The sequence below is a fragment of the Sus scrofa genome, chromosome 11 (assembly GCF_000003025.6).
Source record: "Sus scrofa isolate TJ Tabasco breed Duroc chromosome 11, Sscrofa11.1, whole genome shotgun sequence".
NCBI classification, from domain to species: domain Eukaryota; kingdom Metazoa; phylum Chordata; class Mammalia; order Artiodactyla; family Suidae; genus Sus; species Sus scrofa.
The window spans coordinates 12,828,688-12,847,999 of NC_010453.5; the positions used below are offsets into that span (position 1 = coordinate 12,828,688).

General features: G+C 35.0%; 1 protein-coding gene across 44 annotated transcripts in view; it reads right to left on the reverse strand.

Annotated features, from left to right (window-relative positions):
• SUPT20H (SPT20 homolog, SAGA complex component) overlaps positions 1-19,312 on the reverse strand; it is a 39,178-nt gene that overhangs the window by 2,930 nt on the left and 16,936 nt on the right. For 16 of the 44 annotated variants that reach the window (XM_021065234.1, XM_021065235.1, XM_021065230.1 and 13 more), the window contains 14 exons: positions 17,694-17,850; positions 17,538-17,594; positions 14,610-14,681; positions 13,478-13,635; positions 11,921-11,947; positions 11,327-11,359; positions 10,659-10,776; positions 9,896-9,998; positions 9,568-9,726; positions 7,552-7,858; positions 6,896-7,050; positions 4,344-4,399; positions 1,779-1,898; positions 16-121 (listed from right to left, as the gene is read on the reverse strand). In XM_021065234.1, the coding sequence (XP_020920893.1) occupies positions 16-121; positions 1,779-1,898; positions 4,344-4,399; positions 6,896-7,050; positions 7,552-7,858; positions 9,568-9,726; positions 9,896-9,998; positions 10,659-10,776; positions 11,327-11,359; positions 11,921-11,947; positions 13,478-13,635; positions 14,610-14,681; positions 17,538-17,594; positions 17,694-17,850 (1,628 nt within the window). The remainder of the gene's footprint in view (positions 1-15; positions 122-1,778; positions 1,899-4,343; positions 4,400-6,895; positions 7,051-7,551; positions 7,859-9,567; positions 9,727-9,895; positions 9,999-10,658; positions 10,777-11,326; positions 11,360-11,920; positions 11,948-13,477; positions 13,636-14,609; positions 14,682-17,537; positions 17,595-17,693; positions 17,851-19,312) is intronic. The other 28 variants (XM_021065237.1, XM_021065238.1, XM_021065260.1 and 25 more) reach the window with 5 other exon arrangements.

Below are 19,312 nucleotides of genomic sequence, written 5' to 3' on the forward strand. Positions count from 1 at the left end.
TATGAAAATACCAACCAGCTGCCTGTGGCTGCATAAAACTTCCTACTCCGGCAAGGTTAATAACGGCAGCATGCTGTGCAGATAAGGCCTGTTCTTGACTGGCTGAACTTTGTTCAGAACCCTGAATAAAAAAAGAATACATGACTTGTACAGAAAAGCCTTTTTTTTTTTTTTTTTGGATTAGTGGAATTCATATTTTTCCTGTATGGAAAAAAAAACATTAGACATAAAAAAATAGGGAAAAGATTTCAAAAGCATTTAGATTAGCAAGAATAATATTCAAGTAATAAAACCTAATTTTCAGAAGTGATTCTGTATTGGTTTATTGTTTGATGCTGTATTAAAAATAACTAATGCAGCTTCTATAAAGATTCATCAGAACTTTTTTTTTATTGAGGTATATAGTTAGTTGCTTTAGTTTCAGGTGTACATATAGCAAAGCAATTCAGTTTTATATATTTTTCTAGATTTTCCATTATAGATTATTATAAGATACTGAATATAGTTCCCTGTGCTATACAATAAATTCCTATTGCCTATTTATGTATAATAGTTTGTATCTGTTAATCCTATTCTAATTTATCCTCCCCCAACTCCCCACCCTGTGGTAACCATGTTTGTTTTCTATGTCTGTGAGTCACTAGTTTGTTTTCTATATATTCATTTGTATTATAATTTTTTTGTCTTTTTTGTCTTTTTAGGGCCATACCCACAGCATATGGAGTTCCCAGGCTAGGGGTCTAATCGGAGTTGTGGATGCTGGCCTATGCCACAGCCACAGCCATGTGAGATCCAAGCTGCCTGTGTTTCACTCCACAGCTCACAGCAATGCCAGATCCTTAACTCCACTGAGCAAGGCCAGATATCAGATATCAAACCTGCAACCTCATGGTTCCTAGTCAGATTCGTTTCTGCTGCGCCATGATGGGAACTCCCTCATTCGTATTTTTTTTGTAGATATTATCATCTTAGGTGATATCATGTATTTGTCTTTCTCTGTCCTATTTCACTTAATTTGATATTCTCTAGATCTATCCATTTTACTGTAAATAGCAATATTTCATACTTTATGGCTAATATTACAGTGTGTGTGTGCATCTTCTTAGGCCAATGATCTGTTGATGGGTACTTGGGTTGTTTCTAAATAATGCTTCTGTTTGAATTAGTTTTCATCGTTTCTGGATATATACACCTACCTACGAGTAGGATTGCTGGATCACCTGGTTGCTCTGCTTTCAGTTTTAAAGGAACTGCCATACTGTTTTCTGTAGTGGCTGCACAAATTTACATTCTCACCAACAGTTTAAGAGAGCGCCCCTTTCTCCACACCCTCTCCAGCATTTATTATTTGTAGGCTTTTTGATGATGGCCATTCTGACTGATGTGAGATGATACCTCACTGTGATTTTGATTTGCATTTCTCTAATTAACAACTTGAACATCTTTTCATGTGCCTAGTGGCCACCTGCATGTGTGTGTAGAAATGTCTGTTTTAGCCATTTTTAAACTGTGCTTTTTTTTTTTTGTTTTCCCCCAATATTGCTTAATCAGAATGAAAAATTAGTATATTTTCATTAGTATATTTTCAAATTATATTTGCCATATAGTACTAGAAATCTAGTGGGCACATTAAGTCAAGAAAAGCAAACAGAAAGGCATATAAAGAAAAGAGAAAATTCTTTATTTGCAAATGTATGACTATGTAGGAAAATACAAACAACAACAACAACAACAACAAAGGCCATAATTCTATAATACAAAGCACAGGAAGGACATACCTGCTCCCCTGGCTGTTGAGGACTGGAAGTTGTGGGTTGTTGAGGTTGCTGTGGTGTAAACTGAGAAAGCTGCTGTTGCTGCTGCTGTAGAGTGTTAAAAATGAGCGAACCACCTGGAAGCTATTGAGAATTTAAGCAAGAATTAGCCAATTTCAGATTATTTAAATTTCTTTATTCTACAAATATTTTTGGAGCATTCACTATGTGTTAGGCATTCCTCTATGGACTGAGGAAACAGGTGAACAAAAATCAAAACAAGATCCCTGCCCTTAAAAAAAGGAATGATCTATTTAAACACAATTTTTAAGTGCTATTACTTGTCAAATATGTTTGTAGTCTCAAACACAAATCTTTCTGCTTCAATAGTTAGCTATCCAAATATTGCTTTAACTTAAATCTTTTTATACATCAACACAAAACAGCATTACATGCATTTGGAAGTACAAACAAGAAGCTAGTGATAATCAGGGATATAAATTAAGAAAACTCATCTCACTAAATATGGAATAGCTTTGTCCCCAAACCAGAAATGCATAGGTTTTCATTTAACACAGGAATTTTAAAGCGTAAAAGAAACTGCATTAGATGTCCCTATTTAGTTGGGGGACATGCTCTGTCAATCTAAATTAAAAATAAGACAAAGCAAAAGCTTCTTATAAAGAAGCTTTAAAAAAACTCCACGTTAGAAACTGAAACTAAAATGCATCAGGAAACAAATGGTTTTTCTATTGTATTCTACAGGGATTTAAACTAAAAACACTTTGAATGTTTGGGGTCAAGTCCTAGCAAATATCAAATATAAAACTCTTAAATACAGTCAAAAAAAGGTGTTGAGGGTCTAAGCACAACACAGCTCACTGTTAGGTAAATCTGGACATAGCATAGGTCAAATGTTCTTTCCTCAATTAGATAATAAATGTAGCAAAATATAATTTATAAGATGGTTTTGCCCTTAATGCTTATCAGGGCTATTAAGGAATCCCGCTCCTAACACTGAGAGTAATCCCTGTAGAAATTCCTAGAGAAAAATGCAGGAAAGTTGCCTACTTAACCTAAACCAGTGTGTTCATATTACAAAGCAGATTATTCTGCAATTAGTCTGTAAATACTGACTATTGGCATGTTGTACAGGAAATAAGATTTAAGTTTTATTTCTAAATGTATTCCCTGATTTATTCTTTCTCTCTCTCTTCCTTTCCTTCTTCTTTTTTTTTTTTTTTTTTTTGTCTTTTTAGGGCCACACCTGCAGCATATGGAGGTTCCCAGGCTAAGGGTCAAATTGGAGCTTTAGCCGCTGGCCACAGCAACACCAGATCCAAGGCCCATCTGCAACCCACACCACAGTTCAGGGCAACACCGGATCCTTAACCCACTGAGCAAAGCCAGGGATCAAACCTGCATCCTCATGGATGCCAGTCAGATTCGTTTCTGCTGAGCCGATGGGAACTCTGGACAGATCTGTTTGTTACTGTTTATTTCCCAATAATTCACAGATCTGCCATTCTGTGTCTCCAAATTTTTATATTCACGTCTACCTTTTCTAAAAATTCTCTGTAGATAATCCCATCCATTTTCCAACCTACTAGTTTGATACTGGACTCCATCTTTAAAGGACCTAGCATAAAACTTAGAATATTTTAAGATCACAACATGTACTTATTAACTCTTCACCTACAATCTCTCTTTATATGCTAACACTGATAACATGTATACGGAAAGTCTCATCAAATTGACAGAACACTGTAAATCAACTATAATTTTTAAAAAGCTACAGATCGGAGTTCCCATCATGACTCAGTGGTTAACGAATCCGACTAGGAACCTTGAGGTTGTAGGTTCGATCCCAGGCCTTGCTAAGTGGGTTAAGTATCCAGCATTGCCGTGAACTGTGGTGCAGGTCGCAGATGTGGCCTGGATCCTGTGTCGCTGTGGCTCTGGTGTAGGCTTGAGGCTACACCTCCGATTAGACCCCTAGCCTGGGAACCTCCATATGCTGCAGATGTGGTCCTAGAAAAGACAAAAAAAAAAGAAAGAAAAGAAAAAAAAAAGCTACAGATACTATATTAAAAAAAAAAAAAGTCTCATCATTATACAAAAATAGAGCTACATTTACTGAATGACACCAGGTGCCTGACATTGTGCTACCAAGTCATATTCTCTTCAGTAAAGAATACATACCTAATTTAAAAAATTTCTTTTCATGCATAAAATCTGTTGTAAGCAAACAATACCACATATATGTATACATAAAAATCTGCGGAGTGAGGAATTACTTTCTAATTATATCTGCTGCTATTACTAGAGGCAAGTCCTTTTCCTTGGCAGTTGTCAACTCTTCCCTTCTGGAAAAACTAGTTCTTGATTCGGCAAGGGTGCTAGAGCTGATAAAATTGGACACAGGATACCAATTCTTTCCCCTCAACTACCTGACCATACAAAGATAACCACCCTTAGAAAATTTTAAAACAACCTCAAAATTTCAAATGCTGAAATATACAGACATACATGGTTTAAAAATATATAATAATATATAAATTTTAATAAAAAGCAGTGTTTAAGGTTTACCTGAAGTAGATTTAAGGGCCTGAGACTTGAAGTATTTTTTAAACCAAATGGAACACCTATTAAATAAAACTCATGGTTATAACAGCAAATTAAAATCTTTTTATACTTAAAAGAATTTTATGCTTTAGTATATAAAAATACAACATCTTAAGTACTTCCTGCATAGTTGTGCTTATTTCCTATACTCCTAATGTTTCTTAAAAAAAAAAAAAAATCTCATTTTCATCAGTATTTATCAATACTAAGATCTCATTCAAAGATATGGAGCACAAGATGTACACTGTATTCCATATTACAAAAACTAAGACGACTTTATCACTATTTTGAGTGTGGGCTGGAAAAATAATCTAGCGGTATACAAACACTAAAAATATAATAAAATTGCCACTGTTGTGTAAATACATTTCAGGTACTAGCATCTATTTACATTCTCAGTGCTAACAGTATATGATAATAATCCTGTATCTGAGAACCAGTATGCTCTGATCTATTTTTTAAAGTACAAATGCTAACATTAATAATATGAAGGAACAGTGAATTTGTGTGTGTGAGGTTCAAGCTAAAAGTCAGGAAACAATGCTCTGTGAATTCTGGACTTATTCTCCCAAGTCTGTGACACAAGATAGAGTATATCATAAAGCAGGGGGTGGCAAACTTTCAGAAGGATTTGTGGGCCACGCAGAGACTCTGTCACATACTGTTTCTCTTATCTTGACCAAACACCCCCTGGAAAAAATGAATCTTTAGAATTGTAAAACTATTCTTAGCTTGGACTACAGGTAATGGTTTGCTGATCTCAGTCTCAAAAGTATGTACATATTTTCCTAACTAAATATACCAAGTCAAATACCAATTAAAATTCTCTACACAAATAATTGTATTAAAAAAGATAAAGAGCAGACAACTCAGATAACAGTATGAAAGTCTTGTATAAGAAACGGAAAAAGCACAATCAGATAAAAATATGGCAATACTGATACTTCTCCAGGCATTCACTTAAAAAAAATTGACACAACTCCCTTTAAAAGTGGATGACATTTGTATAATGCTTTTTATAGCTTACTGAAGGCACTTTCATATCACTTAATTTATTTCTCCTAAGTACCAACTGAAGTTAGATGTTTTTATTCCCATTTTAGAACAGATAAAACTGTGCTAAGGAAAAACTAAGTGACTTCTTTCAGGCACCACAGACAGGATTTGGAGCTACAATTAACTAGTAGAACTACATATAAACATCCTAAATTCAATACTGACTCCATTTTCAGGGCTTCTGTCACTAAAGCACATTTATACACATCAAGAATATTAGCTAGAATTAGAAAATCAGAGTAATTTATTAACATGTTCAAATTATATTCTGAGGTTCTCTTTGTCCTAACTCATAGAAAGTTTCTGATAAGTTTTTCTTATTAAGTCAAGCTTCTTTTTACTGTTAATTTTTTTTCTCAGAAGAAATTAGATTGTCTTGAGATATTATACATGGCCTTAAAGAGCATTAAAAAATAGCACAAGTTGTTAAAATTCTTTTCCAGTATATATAATTATAATTACTACTACTAGAATAAAATTACTACTAATGATGATAATGATAGCAAATATTTTTGAATGTTTATGTTTATCACGTTTGAGGCATAGTTTAAGCAGTTCATCAACATTCACTTACCTCTAAGGGTAAGTATTATCATAATACTCCCCTCCACTTTTTTCGGCCACACTCACGGCATAGAGAAGTTCCCAGGCCATGGCTCAAACCCATGCCACAGCAGTGACGTCAGATCTTTAACCCACCAGGCCACCTGGGAACTCCTATCCTCATGTTATTTATGAAGAAAGTGAGGCACAAATGTTAACTCTGCCATGATTACAGGGGGTAGAGTATGTTGCACAAGCAGCATTCAAATTTAGAATGTCTGACTTCAGACCGAGGCTTTTTTTTTTTTTTTTCTTTTTCTAGGGCCACACTGGGAGTATATGGAGTTTCCCAGGCTAGGGGTCTAATCGGAGCTATAGCCACGGGACTATGCCAGAGCCACAGCAACATGGGATCCAAGCCGCATCTGTGACCTACACCACAGATCATGGCAATGCTGGATCCTTATCCCACTGAGCGAGGCCAGGGATCGAACCGGCAACCTTGGGGTTCCTAGTCAGATTTGTTAACCACTGAGCCACGACGGGAACTCCCAGATGCAGGCTTTTAAGTGCCATGCTATGTTGCCTTTCTTGCATACACACATTTTCAGAATATATTTCTTTTACTTGAAACAGGACTACACTGACAATCAAAGTTAGTTTTATCATAATGTTTGGAAGGCAAAGGTAAAATCTGCAGACTTATAGGCCTATCAAGTTTTTCCACAGAAGCTGAAAGCTAGATGGTTTTCAATTCAAACAGCAGAACTTTAACAAGCTTTTGAAAGGAAGTATTTCCAATATATAGTATTTTATGTAAAATTAGGATGTTAAATGTTTAAATATCCTTAAAATGACATTTTTACATAAGCATGGACTTTGATTTTGTTAGAAGTTATTATTTCCAATATTCTGACCTGCTTGAGAAGCTGCCTGCATTGTACCGGGCAATGCATTTGGTAGCAGACCTCCTGAGGGTAGAAGGCCACTCAGGTTTATTCCTGCAGGAGTTATGGCACCAGTGTTACAGCCCAGCACAGGGTTTGAACCACTCATCAAGGCTTGAGCTCCACTGCAGGAGAATAAGACAAAGCATTAAACTAGCACTATAAAAGGGAAAATCAGCCACATAGTTCCTTTCATTAAAGACAAACTACTAAACAAACACAGATATTTCTATCTTAAATATCTATTTGGAAGCTTAAAAGTTTCATTTTCACGCTAGAAAGTGATAGCAAGTTTGGCTAAAATTAAACACTGTATATTTATCAAGGTATAAAATATAATTGGGAAGAGTAATGTACTAGTCAATGGAATGAAAGATGGTAATGCAGAGGCAAAACAGGAAAATCTAAGCTGCTGTCAATGTGAAATAGTATCACCTTAGCGTCATACATGTAACAGATGTATGATCTAAAATTAAAACATAACTGTTGAGACAGTATATATCCACACAGAAGCTATACTCTCTTAAAATAACATGCGATTTGTTCTTAATTTCACAAATAAGGATTTATTTAGATTGGTGAAAATATCTCAGGAAAAAAAAATCAGGACATCTTTGCAAACTTACCAAACAGAGCCCACTACATTGATGAAGTTAAGTCCAGCAGAGTTTGCCATGACCTGGGTGGCCGTGGTTCCTGTAGTTATGGATGTTACCATGGTGGAAAGAGGAATGGTCGTTACAGGCATTGCCTGGCTCAGAGACTTTTGCTGCTGAGCAAACTGAGTTAACAAAGTGGGCTGAGGGGTGAAGCCTGAATCTTGGGGAGTAGGGGTAGCTGAAGGGGTAATAGGAGTTGAACTCTGAGCATCAGGAGGGTGTGGGGTCGATGAAGGGGTTGGTGTAGGAGTAGATGGCTTAGGAGTTCCAGATCCTGCTCATTGAGAAAAATAAAAATTGCTAGTTTGTTATAAATGGCCAGTCCTTTTTAAAATAAGGTTAATGGAATCTTACTTAGCACTGACAATTTGTTCCAGTTTTTTTTAAGCAGTTAACTGCAAGTGTTAATTTCTACACGATACATGAGTGTTGCTACACTCAATTACAATTAAGGATGCAGTATATCACCTACAAATCCCATCAGAGATGCTATTACAGTAACAGTAAAAATATACATTTATATTCTACCACAATACCCATTTAGAAGATAGTTTCCTACATGCTACCTTTGGCCTAAAAAGTTTAAAAGTAATTCAAATTAATTTTTGTTATTTACGATTACACTAATTTAGGACTTCATTTAGAAATACTGCTTATTTTCTGTAACAGTCTGAGATAAACTCTGAACATATTAATAAATTACATATGGTTAACAATCATATTTGGCACCTAAATGTACATGTTTAATTCCTAACACATTAAGTTTATCCTGACAAATTTTATAAAACAGTAATAAAGCAAAACATTTGATAGATAATACTGCATCTTTAACAGTAACTGTGTACTTCTGTTTAAATGTAGAATGTATAGAAAATCTGTTGTGAATGAAGTATGCACAGTTTATCAATTTAAAAAAAAAAGAAAACAAAAAACAAAAACCAAAAAAATAAAACCAAAAGCTCTTGAGGTGTTTTCTTTTTTAGCTTTCATGTCCTGCAGAAAGAAAGGAAAGAAATGTGAATGTCCAGAAGCTGTCACTCAACCCTTACTTAAAGTAACAACTGTGTGCAGTAGATTAACATAATCCATACCCACAACATAAGAAGTGTGAATAAGACTTTCAGGAAATTTATAAATTTTTCTTTGTGCAAAACAAGAAGGCAGAAAAATTACACCTTTTGAGCTATCAAGATGAAGATGTTTACATCTAATGCGAAGACCACCCTGTCACTGTGCAGTGTACCAAAACTTTTTAGCACACATTAGTATCTATAAAAAAAAATCTAAAAAACTGGAATGCTTTTTTGCTAGTTGGTACCTAAGTATCTCAGATAATTACTAATTTGAAGAAATTCTCCCAAACTAATGCTAGAATTCCTGAGTAATTTTTCTTGATGTTAAAAAAAAAAGTATTCAGTAGTAAAAATTATATTTTAGTATCTTCAGAATAATGCTTTAATGATCATCCCACATTTTAGTAACTGACAACAATTTATGGAGTGTAGGGGTGTTATTGAAAAATTGGCTTTCAGTTTATTATATCACCACCTTGGAACTAGTTGGCTTCTCACATTTACAAAGATAGGACTGCAGCACCAACTCTTATGACACTTTTTCCCTATCAGGTGCATAGCGCACATAAAATGTAAAATGGTCCTAGGGTGCATTGGAATAAAAAATAATTTGGAGTCTTATTGCCACATTTAACTACCAGATTATTTTTTTTCAGGAGACGTGTAGGTTGCAAGTCTATGAGAAAGGTATACACAAGGTGCATACATAAATACAGAAAAACAAATACAATTACAATAAACACAATACATACAGTCAACAAGAGATTTGCCTGAAGCTTTTTAAAACTTATACACTTTGAGTAGACAGTACATTTAGATTTCACTATTTCACTGGTCAAAAAGAGCCATTTTAAGAAACACTAATGCAAAAGCTTATGAAGAATTAATGAAGAATTAAGCTATGACTCACTTTGTGATGAACTGGCAGGTGAGAGGGCAGCTGGAGAAAGCATGCTAACTTGATTGAGATCCACAGATGACTTCCGAGAAAGACTGGGTGGCTTAGAAGCAGGAGGAGGAGTTGGAGATTTAAGAAAGCTGCTGGCCTGTTGTGGTGTAAAATAGTTACCTAGAAGGAGAACATAAAAGCTATTTCCTAGATTTGTAATTCATAACCCTGTGTATTCTGTTATTTCTTACATTTATAATTCAAAATTTTGAGTAAATCAAAATATGAGTAAACAGATTATGATCACATGTTCTCACTCTAGATTAGAGAAAAGTAAGGAATATAATACCTGAAGAACTATTCCCTGAGCTTGAGGGAAGTTTGATGGGCGGAGGTCGATGTTTTAGTCCCTTTCCTAGTACTGAAGACTGAACTGACACGGTCTCAGGCTGCTAAGAGACAGTGACATGAGGCATACTCGTTAAAAATCAGTCACATCAGAAATTCCTATTAATAACACTGCTGGATGAAAACACAGTTTAAAACTCTGCAAAGTATTCTTTTTTTTTGGCTGTGCCCACGGCATGGGAAAGTTCCAGGGTCAAGTTTTGAACCTGTGGCACAGCAATGACCCAAGACAGCAGTGACAGTGCAGGATCCTTAAACTGCTGAGCCACCAGAGAACTCCTGCAAAGTATTCTTAATGGCTATAGATTAGGTATTAGAGATGTTTCAAAAGAGTGTAATTTCACAAAAGGAAATCCATAAAATAACTTACAATATACATAAAGGATGAATAAAAGCTTTCTAAAGGAAAGATAGGGGAAAATGAATTAGAGGGAGAACAGCAGAGTGAGATGACAGCAAAGCTTTACTCTTAAACCTTTTGCAGAAAAGTAACTGTTGAAGCCACGTGATCAGTATATACAAATGTTCATTATACTTTTTGCTCTACCTTTGAGTACATTTGAAATTTTTCATTATAAAAAGTTAAATAATAAAAAGAAAATTAAAAATGTCCTTAACATTTTTTCAGATTCCTTGGGAAAAAAATCAGGCAGAAAAAAGTAACAGCAGGAAAACAAAAACCAAAAACAAAAAAAACCACACACTTCTGTTTCTTTCCCTGGAGAAAGCTGACTCAAGCTGGCTGAGCCACTGGAGCTATGTGACATCTTCACTGGACATTTGGCTTCATTCTGGACCAATTCCTGGTACTGATTGACTACTCTGAAACATTAGGGACAAAAGAGATAAAGATTAGCTAACTCAGTTTTAAACATAAATTTATTACACAGGAAATAAATAGTAAAAAAGTTCTATTAAAATTAACGCAAAAATCAAAATCAGACCATTTTCTTTCTTAAAAGGACATTCTTCTAATTTTTCAGTGACAAGCTAATGCTGAAAACATTTTGCTAGTTAAAAAAAAAACCTAAAGACGTATTTTCAGTATCTTGTCTCTAATACAGCAATTACAGGTATTACTGCACCAATAGGCAGCCAAAAGAATCACCACTGACTTTCACTTACGTAATGATTAAAATATTACCTAGAAATTCTTTTTCTTAGCTACCGTAGATATATCTAAATTTTGTTTAAAATAAAGCTATATTTTACACATTATTGTTATTTTCCTAATTCCATTAAAAAATCCTAGCATTACCTAAGGCATAATTAAAATTGAAGCCTTGACTCTGAATGGAGTACTCTCTATTCTATTAAGAGTGAAGTTTATCATATCCATCCAGATCAAAAATAAAGATGCAAATATTTTTACCTCTCAGCATCAGTCTTTGATCCAATAATGAACCTAAATTGTTTTTTTAAAAAAAGAAGAGAAATTAGACTTGTTTTAAGGAGCCTTGAGATTACTTTTGAAGGCTTCCATGTTTTAGTGACAATGATTTTTATAAACTGAGTTAAAATCTACCAAGATATCATGAAGAAAAAAAAGTAAAAACACATTAAAAAACATGAAGCAATGACCAAGTTTTGCATGCATTATAAAATAATTCTGTGAATAATTTGGCTGATTTAATTTAAGGGAGATTTATTTTGGCAAAAAACCTTATTTCAAAACAAAATCTGGGCTGAAAGTTACCAAGTGCTAAACACCCTTGCAAGTGTCTGTTTTACAGCAAAATTCATTGAACTACTGCTGCAAGGCCTTTGGCTTTCCTCTCACTTTAACTTTTAATTTTGGAAGTCATTATTAATGTTTACACAGCAGGATCTTAGATACATTTTAGACATGAAAGGTAGTTTATCGCCAATTCAAATAAAATGTCTTTACCACATTTTTTAAAGGAGTTTGACATTTATATGATTTCTTAACAGATTAAAATAGTGAGTTTGTTTATTTTTTAATTACCAATTTGAATGATCATCTGTGGAGAAGCTGAAATATAAAATGTAAAAAAAAAAAAGAAAAAACTTGGTTAATGCAAGCTCCAACTTTAACTTCATAGCTATTACATCAAGTAACTTATGAATATGGAAGAGTGATGGAAAGGCAGTAAATCATGCAGCATATTTGCAGCAACGTCCTGATGTAAAAGGCAAAAAATCAACTCTCTTATTAAACAGATCTCATCAGTTGGCTTTCTGAATCAGTTTTTTAAAGTGAGAACATAAGTTATACCCTTGTGTTTGAGAAAAGTTAGTAACTGTTTAAAATGACCAATGTATATCTTTAAGAGGAAGACTAAAAAACAGAGCTAATCAAAATATCTGAATTTTTTTCTTTTTTTTTGTTATTTCCCCAATACAATTTTTTTTCTACTGTACAAAATATTTGATAAACACTAGCTTAGGATTTCCTGACTTTTACTTAGATATCAATAGGGTTATTCTTTTTTTTTTTGCTTTTTAGGGCCACAGGTGTGGCACACTGAAGTTCCCAGGCTATGGGTCAAATCAGAGCTACTGTTGCTATGCCATAGCCACAACAATGGGGGATCCAAGCTGCGTCTGTGACCTATACCACAGCTCATCACAACACTGAGTGAGGCCAGGGATCAAACCCACATCCTTATGGCTACTAATCAGATTTGTTTCCTCTAGGCCACAACGGGAACTCCGATAAGGTTATTCTTTAAAAATCTGTCTTTCTGCTGCAGTTTCAATTAGTATTTTTAAATGATTTAATGTAGAACTGGCCACTGATATTTTCTGCTGAGTCTCTATTTTTCCTTCTTCTCAAAATAGCAACTTGATTTAAAAACAGAATAATAAAAAATAATAAAAATAAAACTTAAATGCTGGGTACCTTGTAGTAAATATATGCAGTCCATTAAGTTGAGGAAGATCAAACTATAGCTGGCCCTCCATACCTGCAGATTCTGCATCCCCATGGATTGAAAATATTTGAGGGGAAAAGAAGTTCCAGGAAGTTCCAAAAAGCAAAACTTGAATTTGCCATGAGCTGGCAACTACTTATATAACATATAAATTGTATTTACTACTATGTACATAGTATTTACATTGTATTAGGGATTATAAGTAATCTAGATAAAGTATGTGGGAAGATGTGCATAGGATGCAAATACTATACCATTTTTATATGAGACGAGCATCTGCAGATTTTGGTATCCAAGCGGGTTCTGGAACCAATCCCCTATGAGTACTGACGGACAATTGTGTGTGTGTGTGTGTATTTCAGGGCCACTAACGACATTAAGCAGAGAGTCTGTGTCCTTACAGGCAGTGCTGAAATACCAAGTATTTTTAAGAGCTTTTCCATTTCCATTTATATAGTACACCTGCTTCCCATTTAAACAAACTATTGCCCAGAAGCCTTCATGCTTAAAGGCCTAAGTAGCAATACATAACTATACCAAGTAGGGTATTACAGGCATATCTTTCAAAGGAGATATAAGTAAATTCTGATGGCTTCTTTTGTCAATCACAAGTATTTAACAGAACTCACTGGGATGGAGATATCTGACTGTCACTTTCTTCATCTTCTTTACATGGCTGTATTTTACCATAGTAAAGTGGATCACCAAGTGACTGCAAAATGGTCAGCTTTGTTTTCTGATACTGATTACCAGCTTCACATTCAAATACATAATCATCTTTTATATCCTGAAAAATACAGAGCATCTCAAATAAACACCTTCTCCAGTAAGTAATCAGGATTAACAAAAATCAGGAATAAATATGGCAATAAGAAGACACTTGGAACAGTCTATAGATCTATTTAAGACTGCTTAAGAGAATAAAGCCCAAGATTCTTTTTTTACATGGTACTTTGAAAATGATTTTCCAATGGGATATTTAGTTAATTAAGCCTGAGTGACTATGTCAGAATTTCATATACTGAACATATGAATGCAAATATTAAAAGGATAAAACTTTTAAAAGCAAACCTGTTTCTATTTGTCATTAGTCTTTTTGCTCTTACACATATAAAACATCTCCCATCGTTTCACTCTCAGATTCACCTAATTACATATATTATGCCTTTTTCTCCCTTTAATAAGGTATTACAATTAGAGAAATTCACACAAAACATTTCTCTTTAAAGACAGCCTCAGAAAAACTTACTAATTACTAATCTGAAACAGAAAACAAACTACTAACATGCAACCAAAAGTAAAAATGCAGTTACACATTAAAACTGTCCTTTAGAATGGAAACCATACTTTGTGAAAATCAAAACTAAATAGCTGTTCCTTCTTTTAATTCACTGAACTACCAGAATGTTCTTAAATAAATAAATAAATAAAAGAAGACCCCAAGGTAAAGGCGACTGTACTTTATGTTTAATAAACTCAGATCCCAGGAGTTCCTGTTGTGGCTTTGGCGTAACAAACCTGACTAGTATCCGTGAGGATGCAGGTTCAATCCCTGGTCTTGCTCAGTAGGTTAAGGATCTAGTGTTGCCGTGAGCTGTGGTGTAGGCTGGCAGCTGTACCTATGATTTGACCCCTAGCCTGGGAACTTCCATATGCCTCGGGTGCAGCCCTAAAAAAGACACCCCTCCCCAAATAAAAAAAATTTCAGATTCCTCAATTAGAAATAACACCGTTGTAATGGAAACTACACTGGTTACTTACATGGGCTGGCCAGACTGTTGGTTGTGAGTCATCAGATTTGATAGACTTTTCCACTTTGGCATATTTTTCTACCTAAGCAATCAAATCAAGAGATACTAGATATAATGGAATCCATATTATGACCAAAGAGAAAAACCTACCTTAATGTTTTTAGCACATGAATTCTTGAATCACTAATAACACCAACTACTTATGCTTAAGCAGTTTAAAATTCTCTTGATATACACTCAATTAGACCAACTGATTTCACAAATAGAACAAAATTAGAATCTCCTGCCATTACATGTAAAACACATAGCTGCTGCTTGCAAAGTGCCTCCTCCTTTTATTCCATTAAGCTGGTATCACATTTGTCTTTTAGGAAAAGTAGAGTACTAGAGAGATGATTAAACCAGAGTCTAGATCTTTCCCTTTGGCTGAGTCTTCACCGGAACAGGAACTGCAGCCTAACAGTGGGGACAAAACTAGAGACTAGGGAAGTTACATTAAAACTGGTAAAATTTTTGCAAACCTTTCAAGTCAGACTTTGACCATATAGTCCACGTATCTTCTACCAGTCTGTGTGAACCAAACGTTTTTGTTTTCCTGGTAACCACAATTTTAGCAGTGACAGACTCACCTGGGAACCAGGTAAAAATTCAGATTCCCAAGTCCCTCCCCTGGAGACCCGACACAGTAAGTAGATCTGAAGTGGTGCTTCAAATCTATATGTTTAACTGGTATCCTAGATGCTTCTACCGACTGACTCAGAATGAGAAACTCTGTATTAGGGCTTTACGTCACAAAGCCTGGTCTGAGGACCCTAGTACCACACAACCTAGTAGCTTGTCAGTACTGCAGTATCTCAGGCCTTAGCCCAGACTTGCTGAATTTTAACAAGCAATCCACATGATTCTAATGTACATTAAAGTTTGGGAAGTACTGCTTGAGATATCCAGACTGCCCTCCAAAGCTACATATCCCTTTGGTATATCCACCAAACATCTCTTCTCAGGCTGTGTTCTTCGAGGGGCACAGTTATTGAAAGATAAGGTTGTTCTTTCTTGAGCTGTATACATAGCCTACTCCTGATGCTTGTGACAATTTTTTAAAAAATCACAGATAATGAGAATTGTACATGTGCTAGCCTGGAAAGGATATGGAAGGGCAAACGCCTATTAAAATGATTAACTAAAAAAATCAATGATCAACTCTAAAGAGTTGAGTGAATAATAAAAACAGGAGAAAGAAATAGAAAAATAGGAGTTCCCGTAGAAACCATGAGGTTGTGGGTTTGATCCTTGGCCTTGCTCAGTGGGTTACGGATCTGGCATTGCCGTGAGCTGTGGTGTAGGTCACAGACTCAGCTCTGATCTGGCATTGCTGTCCCTATGGTGTAGGCCAGCAGCAACAGGTCCGATTAGATCCCTAGCCTGGGAACCTCCATATGCTGCACGTGTGGCCCTAAAAAGACAAAAGACAAAAAAAGAAGTATAAAATATAGGACTCCCATCGAAAGATCTATTTCTTATCTTTGCTCATTTATAATTCATGTGCATCACGGATCAGCAAAGAGTATGACCCAAGGTTCCTAATATTGGCCACTGTGCCAACATCATTAATTTTTAAATTTAACCAGTGAGAAAAGAAGCATTATCAGGTAAGTATGATGAAATATTATAAAAGAATCAGAAACGTTTTATGCTTTACTATGTAACATGTACCATCTTTTTTCACATTTTTGAGTTTTTTGGTTATTATTAATAATATAATATAATATTATTCCTGCTCTAAACACAGACCTCTGTTATTGAGTTACATTCTTAGACATGTTAATGTGAAAGAATATAGCTTCTGAAAATGAGCAGTTGATTTAACAAATAAGAGTCCTTCAGAATGGCCATCATCAAAAAGTCTACAAACAAATGCTGGAGAGGGTATGGAGAACTCTCCTATACTGCTGCTGTGAATGTAAGCTGGTACAACCAGTATGGAGAACAGTATGGAGGTTCCTTAAAAAACTAAATTGTAGAACTACCATATGATTCAGTAATCCTACTCTCGCATATGTCCAGAGAAAATCATAATTTGTAAAGATACATGCACCCCAATGTTCACTGCTGCACTATTGCCAAAACAACCTAAACGTCCATCAACAGAGGATTGGATAAGGAAGATATGTAGTAGATATAAACAATGGAATATTACTCAGCCATAAAAAGGAATGAAATGATGACATCTGCAGCAACATGGATGGACCCTGAAATTGTCATACTAAGTGAAATAAGTCAGAGAAGGACAAATACCATCTGAGATCACTAATAGGTGGAGTCTAATAGAAATGATATAATAGAACTCACAAAACAGAAACTGACTCAAAGATTTCAAAACCAAACTAATGTTTACCAAAGAGAAATCATGGAGGGGTTGGGGGGAGAAATTAGGGGGTTGGGATTGATATATATACACTACTATATATAAAATAGATGGATAACAAGACCTTACAGTATAGTACTGGGAAATTCATTCAATACTATGTAATACCTCATATGGGACAAGAATCTGAAAAGGAATGTATATATGTATATATGTAACTGATTTACTTTGCTGTATGCCTGAAATTAACACAACTTTGTAAGTCAACCATATTCCAATAAAATTTTAAAAAATAGAGTCTTTGCACAGATAGAACAAACTAGGGTTACCAGTGAGGGGAGGGAAGGGTGGAGGGGCAACATACCAACAGGGGGAAAAAAAGGGTTATCATGGGATTACATAAAATTGTGTATCAAACTTCTGAAAATTGTAAAGCACTATAAAATGTAAAGAATCTTTCATTCTTTAAATGAATAAATAATTTTTTTTTTTAAAAAGAGTCTTTGTTTTCTCAAAGTGTAAGTATTAGTGAAACTTAATGTGAAATTCAGTGCGATTCATGAACTGACTTACATCCACTTCAGAAGGTACGGACAAATTACAGGGGCTCCGTTTCCACATATCTACACACTAAAAAATTAAAAACAGTATAAATAAATATATCGAAAATTCAAAATTAGGCAAGGCATTTAGCATAATAATAAACTTCATTAAAAAATATATACTTACATTTCCTGCTTTAGAGATTTTGAGGTCATAATGCTGACCTGCTTTTCTTTCCTTCCTTTTTTGTAAGAAATCAAGTAATTTTAGCTGAGGAGGAGGTGGACAATGAGACAGATCCTGCTGCCGGTTCAGAGAGGATCTGGAATATCTCTTGAAACACCTGAAATATTAAGAGATTAGAACTAAACAAAGCTAATAAAATAAACTCAGAATAAATATAGTTTAAATTAGTTAGGTGTTAAATGTGTGATTAAATCACAGATATTTGTAGAACACTGTCACTTGCCAAGCAATGTCCTAGGCACTGATAAAATAAAAATGAACAAGACAAACCATGGAGCTAAGTGTCCAGAAGGGAAAACAGACATTCACAAGTAAACAATAACAATAAGCACTAAGAGAAAAAAACGGTACTGTGGTAAGTGATAGAGGGCAACAATAGGTAAGAGAAGGGAAGGACTCTAAAGAAATGCATGAGCTGTACATGACAAGATGTAACAAGCTATGGAAAGGTCAGCTACGGAATGAGCATTTGAAGCAAAGAGAAGAACTTTAAAAGATGCCGAGGCAGGAACAAAATTGGCTTGTTTTTAAAACAGAAAACTGCATCTGGGACCAGAGCACCAGGGTCCACACAGATTAGGTCAAAGAGCGAGGCAGGGACCTTGCAGATGAATGGTAATGTGTTTAGATTGAATGTGAAGTACAATGGGACGGTTTTAGAAGAACTCAAGCAAGTGGTGGCATGATCAGCTTTGAGGTTTTTAAAGTATTACTCTGGTTTGCTTATGTGGTGAATAGACCAAAATGGAGAAAGATGCAGTAGGAAGACCAGTTAGGAAGAAGTTTATTACAGAAGTCAGATGGTGGCTTGGACTAAGGCACTGGCAAATGGGCATGGAGAAATGTGGACAGAGATAGAAAGAGACTTTAAAGGCCTGCAGATGGATCCTCTATGGACTTATTTCACTATTTCCAAAGCTGTACCTTTACCCCAGCACATATTATTTCAATGGTAAAATCAGGGAATTTAGAAAATGGATAGGTTATTTGAGCCCCTTCAAACCTGAAGAAGATCCAAAGTGGGCAACTCAATTATGCAAAAAGAACTTAAAGATGAGCCAGATATAACTGGAATCCAAATTAATACGCATTCTTTTACTCTTTTTTTTTTTTTGGCCGTGCCTGTGACATATGGAAGTTCCTGGGCCACGGATTAACCCATGACCCAAGTTGCTGCAGTGACAATGCCAGATCCTTAATCTGTTGTGTCATCAGAGAACTCCCTGCATTCTCTTACTTTATTAAGTAGAGGAGATACCTAAAATATTCATAAGACAAACTACTATGTTATAAAAGGGCATTTAATTATAAACTGACCTCTCAAACAGTGATCACTTTTTCCCAAAGAAAAAAAGTGAAAAAAAAGAGAAAGAGAAATTTTTATGTTTTTGGTGAACAGACTGAAACCTACAGGTAGACTGTTCTTCAAAAGAATTCAAAGAATGCATCACTTCAACATAAAGCAAAGTATATAAAAAAATAATTCTTACACAAAAAAAGTAGTGAAAGGCCATTAAAAATCAAATTTTAAAAAATCAGAGCACTTTTACATGTTAGAG